At 67.7% G+C, this 8,040-nt stretch overlaps 1 protein-coding gene across 2 annotated transcripts; it reads right to left on the bottom strand.

The window, feature by feature from the left end:
* Positions 1 to 1,632: 1,632 nt before the first annotated feature.
* NDUFV3 (NADH:ubiquinone oxidoreductase subunit V3) lies at positions 1,633 to 8,040 on the bottom strand. 2 transcript variants are annotated; one of them, XM_055128789.1, is made up of 4 exons: positions 7,849 to 8,040; positions 6,578 to 6,698; positions 2,905 to 3,648; positions 1,633 to 1,846 (listed from the first exon to the last, which is right to left on the bottom strand). In XM_055128789.1, the coding sequence occupies exons 1-4, from the start codon at positions 7,894 to 7,896 to the stop codon at positions 1,683 to 1,685; spliced, it is 1,077 nt and encodes a 358-aa protein (XP_054984764.1). In that variant the 5' UTR covers positions 7,897 to 8,040; the 3' UTR covers positions 1,633 to 1,682. The 2 variants fall into 2 exon arrangements, with proteins under 2 accessions (XP_054984764.1, XP_004602384.1); XM_004602327.2 differs by lacking the exon at positions 2,905 to 3,648 and having other exon boundaries at positions 7,849 to 8,009.

Genomic DNA, 8,040 nt, shown 5'->3' on the forward strand with positions numbered 1-8,040 from the left:
TCCTGCGTCCTGCCCTCGGCCTCCCCCCAGTCTCCCCTCCCCCCCTCCCCCGCCTGTGCTCGGCCTCGGGCCCAGATTCACTCTCTGGGACTGGGGCCTCCAAGCAGGGTGAGCACCGAGGGCAGTACCCTCCGACTGGCTGGGAGGAGTCTGCGGGAGCACGGGGAGGAGGGGCAGCCCCATGGACTCAGGTCCTCCAGGAGGCGTGTATCCACCCTCTGGCACACTCAGGCAGAGGAGCAGGCGCCACAGTGCCAGTCTTCATCAGCATGACCAGGTTCTCCTTAGGGAGAGGCACCCTCTGTCCGTCTGTCCTGGGGCCTTACTCTTGGCCCGCACTCAGGAATCAGCCCTGTGCTGGGAGGGGCGGGGTGATACGGGCTGCTGCGATCAAACCCAGGTCACCCCCCCTGCTGGACCCTGGCTCGGGCGGAGCAGAGGGCTCCATGCGGTGAATGCCCCCCTTGGAAGAGGCCCCTGTGGGCGGGAGTGAGCCCACCTCAGCATGTGGCCCTGGCAGCCGGGAGTCAGGACTGGTGGGCTCAGAAGTGCCCCCTAACTGCAGCCCCACTGTGCAGGCTGACGTCTGCTCAGACTCCCCGCCCGCCCCCTGCCTGCAACTCCAACCCCAGCGCCTAGAGCCCCTGTGAGGGCCCCAGGGCATACAGACCCAGCCCCCTGTGTGTGTGCCCACCTTGCACCACAGCTTGGGAGCCCGCGGGGTGGGTTTCTGCTTCCTGGGAGCCTGGGGTCACATCTAGGATGGAGCCCATGAGAGCGGGTTATTTTTTTTCCCTTTTTGGATCACACCCAGTGTTGCTCAGGGGTTACTCCTGGCTCTGCACTCAGGAATCACTCCTGGCGGTGCTCAGGGGACCATATGGGATGCTGGGAATCGAACCCGGGTCGGCCGTGTACAAGGCAAACGCCCTCCCCGCTGTGCTATCGCTCCAGCCCCTTCAAGTAGGTGACGGAATGTGGCAGGCGGGAGGAGCCGGGCCCAGAGCCAGGCCAGGGGCACGTGAGGCCCGCTCCAGCCGGACACGAGCCCCGAGTGACCTTGGCACAGCGGAGCTCAGAGCCACGTGGTGGGAGGGCTCTGCAGGGGACCCCCCGCTCCTAGGTAATGCAAGAACCCGAAGGGGAGGCCGGCCCAGAGCGCCCACCCCGGCTGCTTCCCCAAGCCCTCCGGGGGGACTTCTGAGCATGAGCCGGTGTGGCCCCAATGAACAGGAGACCGCTAAGGGACAGCGTGTCCCGCTCCTGGCAGTGCGCAGGGAGTCCTCCCTCCCCTGACCAAGACAAGGGCTAGGCTGGGCTTCGAGAGGGGCCAGAGTGCAGGGAAGCAGGCAACTGTCTGTCAGACTGGGTGTGTCTGGTGAGCCGGGACTCTCCCAGGGACTCTCTCTCAGGGAGACTCTCTCTCAGGGAGGCTCTCTCCCAGGGACTCTCTCTCAGGGAGACTCTCTCTCAGGGACTCTCTCTCAGGGAGACTCTCTCCCAGGGACTCTCTCTCAGGGAGACTCTCTCCCAGGGACTCTCAGGGACTCTCTCCGGGACTCCCTGAGGCGGGACTCAGTTCTGGTGAGATGCAGGCAGCGGAGGTGCCGGCAGGTTCCCGCTTCTCTTAAGTCTGGATGTTAAAGCTCAGCTTTATTGGGGCCCATCGTGCCCGCGGACGCTCAGTGGCGCGGTGACTCGCGGCCCGAGGAGGGCTGGGGCAGCCGCTGCTTGGCCAGCTGCAGGTTGACGTCCAGGAAGGTGTAGACCGTGTACTCGTGGTGCTGCAGGTTCCTGTAGGTGCTGTTGTCGAAGGGCTCAGGGACCGGGGGCGGGGGCGCCGACTCTGTGGGGAGAGGAGACTCGTGAGCGGGGGGGGCCGGCATGGCACCCCCACCCTGCCCGCGCAGGAAAGGAAAGTCCAGGGAAGCAAGGTGTCCATTAGCAACACAAACGGATTAGCCAGAAGGAAAGGCACCGTCAGCCGTGGCTCGGGGGCTTGGGAGCCCGGCCCCCGCCTCCGCCTGGCTCTGACAGGCGGTTGGGCGACCGCGGGGGGGCTCCAGCCCGGGCCCAGCTGCCCTGGGCATTGCTGTGGCCCAGGGAAGGGTAGCTCTGCCCACCCGCGCAGCCCTGCTTTAAGGAAACGAAAGAATGAGTACGCGGACTCCACGGAGCCACACAAGCCGAGACCCACGGCAGCACCGGGCGCTGGGACCAGCAGGGAGGCCACGGGTGAGGGAGGGGCACTGGCCGAGCCGCTGCCCACCAGTGATCAAGGTGCCCTGCCCTGTGGTAGCACAACCCCCATCAGGCTCGCGCCTAGCGGCCAGGTGTCAGTGTGGACACTGCCCAGTGCCAGAGCAGTGCGGGGCCCGGGAAGTGACACGGGCCGTTCTGGAGGGGCTCGGGCACAGCCCCAGCCCTGTCTCCACCGGAAGGCTGCACCCCTCTCGGGCGGGATGGGGCGGTGAGGGGGGTCGTGGGACGCAGCTCGTGGCGGCCAGCGGGGTCAGCCAGGCGCGTGTTAATGCAGGGACAGACTGGACAGGAGAGCTCGGCGCAGGCGGGCGCAGGAGGACAGAGCAAGGGAGCCACAGGCAAGGTCCGAGGCGCAGCTGCACCCCGGAACCCCCCCGCTCCTGGCCGAGGGCTCCTCCCCATGGGGGACCCCTGGGATCCGTACTCGAGAAGTCCGTGGAGGCCCTGGACAAGCAGGCGGCCCCGAGGCAGTGTCCAGGACACCTCACCCACCCCGGGACTCAGCCCTCAGCTTCCCCGGACAGGAGCTGTGGCCCCGAGCTGGACCCCCGACGTTCCGAGCCCAGTTCTGGTCCAGGAGCCGCGGGACGGCCGCTGGGTGCTGTGCGGACCAGCCCCCACGAGCTTGTGGCCAAGGTGTACCCCGAGTGCTGCCAGCCGTCGCCTCCACACCTCCAGGCCTCTGCTCTGCCACCGTGTCTGCGGAAAGGCCTTCGTGGGCGCCGGGCAGCGGCCACACACCTGGTCTTGGTGCAGAACTCTCCCGAACCTCTCTGGCCGCCTCCGTCCCTCCCGCCACCTGCCTGGCTGGCCCTGGAGGCGGCCTGGGGCCAACGTGGCCCTGTGGCTGCGGGGTGGCCGGGCTTGCTGCATGCGGCCCCCCGAGCCCTGGGCCCGGGGTCCGGGTGCCCCTGCCAGGCTTCACCGGCTCCTGGCCCAGGCGTGGCGGGGCTGTGGCGGCCTCGGCCCTGGCATCCCGGCTGCCCTTCTTCGTGGCCTGCGGGGGCTTCTCTGGAGCGCTGACGAGTGGTGGGCACGTGTCTGCTGTCGAGACCCCATCTCGGGGCGCCCCCTTTTCATAGGGACGCGGGGCCGCTGGCTTGGGGGCCCTGCCTCTGTCTTTGAAGTCACCCTCTTCGTCCGACTCTGAATCGGAAGAACTGGAAGATGAGGAGGAGGAGGAGGCGTCCCTCCTGTGCCCGAGGGGGGCTCCAGAGCTGGGGTGCCGTGGGGGTGGGTCTCTCTGAGGAAACGCTACGGTGGTCTTGGCTGCCGCCGCCTTCGGCCCGACCACCCTGCCTACAGGCTGCAGCGACGGGCTCTTAGCCAGCTTGGCGGCGGCCAGGCCGGCCGGGGACGGGGCCCGATCCTCTGACTCCACTACATCTAGGGAACAGCACAAAGAGGAATAGTTTAGCACCGACATCGAAATTCAGCCCAGACGCAGGCTCCCCTCAAGGGGGAGCATCCTGAGAAATGGGCGTGAAACCCACGTTTCGGCAAATCCAAGCCACGGGGAGGAGGGAAGACACAGACACTGACACGAGTAAGGTGGCTGGGCCCTCCCCCGGCGTGGCCGCACCCCACCAGACAGGCTGGAAGCTGAACAATTTGCAGAGGAGGCTTGCAGGGTGGATGGTGGCTCCGCGAGCGAGTGCTGGCCCTGAAGGGGGCGGGCGGGGGGCCGGGTTACCCCCGCAAAGCAACACAGACACACACGTAGCCACATGCAGACATACACAGAACACTCGCAAGAGCAGACACGTAACACACAACTCACAGACATGTAACACACAGAGCCACGTACCTAACACATAAACACATAACACACCGATAGTCACAGACAGACACACAGACACTCGGACACACTTCTGCTGACTAGCTGCCGCGGAGAGGCCGGGGCCAGCGTCTCAGGGCCTCCCCTCCAGTCCCAGAGGGCCAGCGCCTGGTGGACAGTGAGACATCAGTGTCATGCCACCTAGAACTTTCTGAAGCAAACAGCGTGTAGAGGTGGCGCCTGGCCTGGGTCTCCCCAGACATGCGTGCAGGAGGTGGGGGGCTCGGCGGTGCCCCTGCAGACTTCCCAGGACCCAGAGTCCGGAGGTGGACGGGAAGGGCGTTTCCTGGAGCTGACCGCTGGCACGCGGAGTTCTCTCCCCAGCGGCCCGTCCCGCGGGGACTCGTGTCACCGCCACTGTCCCAGGGCTGGTGGGTGCCGGGTGTAGCTGTGGAAGCGACGTCGTCGGGCCCCCCATCTTCCTGGTCCCCCTGCCCATGCAACTCGGCTGTCCCTCCCTGCCCAGTCCCCAGCCAGCGAGTGCCTTGTGGGGTCAGAGGTGCTCCACGGCCGGCCAGGTGCCCCCAGTCTCCCGTGGCCATTGCTGCCCCCCCCCCCAGGTCATGCCGAGCCTGTACCCTCCACCCTCCACCCGTGCCCCGAGGAGGCCTGGCGCGGGGCATGTGGGGTCCCTGCCTGAAGCGAGAACGACCACTATGCTTGAGGTGGATCTGGAGGTGCTGGCGGGGCTCAGGGCGGCGGGGGGGGGGGGCACGGGGGCGGCCCACGGGAGTCCCGGGCTTGACTCTGGCACTGCCGAGACTCGGCGGCTACTCAGGAAGGAACGAGTCAAAACGAGCCGGCAGGGGCTACGGGCTGCCCACCGGGGCCTGGACCACAGGGACGACCCAGCAGCTAAGGCCCGGCCTGTGCTGCAGCTCTGAGGTGTAAGGCTTCACTGGGAGGTGCCAGAGCGCAGGGCAGAGTCCACACCTGGCCCCACTCACTTCCGATCCCCCCCAAGGGCCGTTGGGGAGAGTTGGGGGGCTGCAGAGACCCCTGGGAGAAGCCGCAGACGGCCTCCTGCCCCTCAGCCCACAGCCTGGGTGCGACACAGCCGGGCTTCACACAGTCCTGGGCTGCCAGTGCGGCAGGTGAGGGCTGATGGACCCATTCCCGCCACAAGGATGCAGCCACCGAGGGATGCGGGCAGTGGGGGCTGAACCCAGACCACGGGGCAAGGTGGGCAAGGTGGGCAAGGCGGGGGCAGCCCCAGACACTCTCACACTCACCCAGTGCCGGGCAGGAGAACCCAGACCCACCCAGACCACCTGCAGTGCACATGGGGCACTCCGCTGGAAGACGGGATCTAACGTCCCACGCAAGGACTGAAGGTTTGCCAAGAGAGTGGACACTGACCATCCCCAGAGGCAGAGTGGACACTGACCACCCCCGATGGCAGAATGGACACTGACCATCCCCTACAGCAGAATGGACACTGACCATCCCTGATGGCAGAGTGGACACTGACCATCCCTGAAGGCAGAGTGGACACTGGCCACCCCCTACGGCAGAGTGGACACTGACCATCCCTGACGGCAGAGTGGACACTGACTATCCCTGACGGCAGAGTGGATGCAGACCATCCCTGACGGCAGAGTGGACACTGACCATCTCTGAAGGCAGAGTGGACACTGGCCACCCCCTACGGCAGAGTGGACACTGACCATCCCCGATGGCAGAGTGGACACTGACCATCTCTGAAGGGAGAGAGAGTGGACGCGGACCGTTTCTGAAGTTGACTTAGGGTCTACCAGTGAAGATTCAACACAAGGAACTGAGTGATGACCACAATCTGGGCCCAGACAATAAAAATTCCCAGAATTTAAACATGCACTGTGGTCTCCCTTTCCTGTCGCGAGGGCGCGGGACACGGTTGTGGGGGAGGGTAAAGAAAACAGGAGCTGGAGGGGCCGAGCACTAGTACGGGGGGCAGGCACCTGCCGTGCACGCCGCCAACCCAGGTTGACCCCCGGCATCCCACGGGGTCCCCCAGCACCACCAGGAGTGATTCCTGAGTGCAGAGCCCGGAGTCAGCCCTGAGCATCGCCGGGTGTGACCCAAAACAACAACATAAAATAAAAATGGGCAATAAAAATCAAAGTGGAAATGACTTAGGCACCCCCCCAACCCGGGGAGCCAGCATGGGGGCGGTGGAGGGTGTGCTGCGCTCGCACCCGGACCGGGTCCACCGCTACCCCCCCGGCCTGAGGCCCATCACACCACATCAGCCTTGTGCTCGGAACAAGGCGGGATGCAGAGAAAGCAGCAAGAACATGCTGGGTGGGATGTCCAGCCCAAGGCCTGTCCTACTGCCTGTGTCCACCCCCGCGTGGGTACTCCGAGCTGGGTCCACCCACCGCCCGTGTCCACTCACTGCGTGGCCCCCCAGCTGGACCCACCGCCTGTGTCCACCCCCGGCGTGGGCACCCTGAGCCTCAGCTTACTCGCCGGCATCCTCCTTCCCCGGCTACTTACTTTTGGGTGGACTCTGCTTCTTGGGGCCGGGCGCCTGCCCCTTGTCAGCCTTCCCGGACTCTGCAGAGAGGGGGACTGTGGACCCAAGGCCCCGGATCCCGGGGGCTTCTCGGAGAAGAGTCTGCAAAGAGCAAACGCCCAGCGTGGTCAGGCCGTGAGGGCAGAGGGGCCCCTGCTGGACGCCCTCTGCGCTCCTCGCCCAGGCCTTCCCCGCACCCTTGGGTGCTCTCTAGGGGATCTCAGTAAACAGTCGGCTTTCTGAGTCACACCCAGCGGGGCTCGGGGTCACTCCTGGCGGTGTGTGTGTGTGGGGGGGGGGGGGCGTATGGGATGCCAGGGATGGGCCCAGCCGGCCATGCCAGCGGGCGCCCTCCCCGCTGCCCGTCTGCGAGGACAGCCATCCCATGCCCAGCTCCCCTCACCACGACAGCGGGCACCGAGGTGCTGCACTAGACAAGAGTCGCCCCCACCGCACTCAGGCCCCTTCTCTTCCTGGATCCCGCCAAGGAACACTGCACGGGGGCGGGGGGTGAGCGGGGAGGGCCCGGGCCGCCTTCCTGCAGCTCACCCAGGCGCCTGGCCGGAGGGGTCAGCTGGCGGCCGCCATTGGCCAACACGGGCTGCCAGCGCGCCGTGCTGCGGGTCTCGGCCACGCTGCGGGGTTGGGGTCGGGGTCGGGGTCAGGGCTCGAGGTCGGGGCCGGGTCGGGGTCAGGGTCCAGGGCCGGGACAAGGCCAGGGTCGGGGTCGGGGTCAGGGTTGGCCCGGGTTGGCCCGCAGGGTGCAGGGCCGGGTCGAGGTCGGGGTCAGGGTTGGCCCGCGGGGTGCAGGGCCGGGTCGGGGTCCAGGGCCGGGATCGGGGTCGGGGTCGGGGTCAGGGTTGGCCCGGGTTGGCCCGCAGGGTGCAGGGCCGGGTCGGGGTCGGGGTCAGGGTTGGCCCGCGGGGTGCAGGGCCGGGTCGGGGGTCGGCCGACAGAGTGCAGGGCTGGTTGGGGTCGGGGTCAGGGTCGGCCCGCGGGGTGCAGGGCCGGGTCGGGGTCGGGGTCAGGGACGGCCCGCGGGGTGCAGGGCCTGGTCGGAGTCGGGGTCGGCCCGCGGGGTGCAGGGCCGGGTCGGGGTCGGGGTCGGCCCGTGGGGTGCAGGGCCGGGTCGGGGTCGGGGTTGGGGTCGGCCCGCGGTCGGTCGGAGCAGGCCGTGCCCGCCCCCGTGACCCTCTGCCGGGCCCGGAGTCCCGCGGCAGTGCCGGGTTCCGGGGGTCCCGCGCTCGCCCACCTGCAGCGCCGCGGCCCGTCCTTGCCTCAGCAGCAGCAGCGCCGCCATGGCGGGGTCACGGCAGGGTCAGCTCAGCGGCGTCCGCGAACGCGCACTGCGGACTGGAGGCGGCTGCGCGCGCACCATCGAGGCCACGCCCGCTGGTGGGCGGAGCGCGCGTGCGGACGTCAGGTCGCGCCCACCACCGCGAGA

This window comes from Sorex araneus, chromosome 2, assembly GCF_027595985.1.
Source record: "Sorex araneus isolate mSorAra2 chromosome 2, mSorAra2.pri, whole genome shotgun sequence".
NCBI lineage: Eukaryota > Metazoa > Chordata > Mammalia > Eulipotyphla > Soricidae > Sorex > Sorex araneus.

Bases quoted from the DNA above. Each gene is read 5' to 3' on its own strand.
- NDUFV3 (XM_055128789.1), bottom strand. From the start codon at position 7,896: ATGGCGGCGCTGCTGCTGCTGAGGCAAGGACGGGCCGCGGCGCTGCAG. The intron at 3,649-6,577 runs GTAAGTAGCCGG...GCTGTTCCCTAG, and splicing joins GAAGCAGAGTCCACCCAAAA to ATGTAGTGGAGTCAGAGGAT. The intron at 1,847-2,904 runs GTACACCTTGGC...CTCTCCCCACAG, and splicing joins GACGGCTGGCAGCACTCGGG to AGTCGGCGCCCCCGCCCCCG.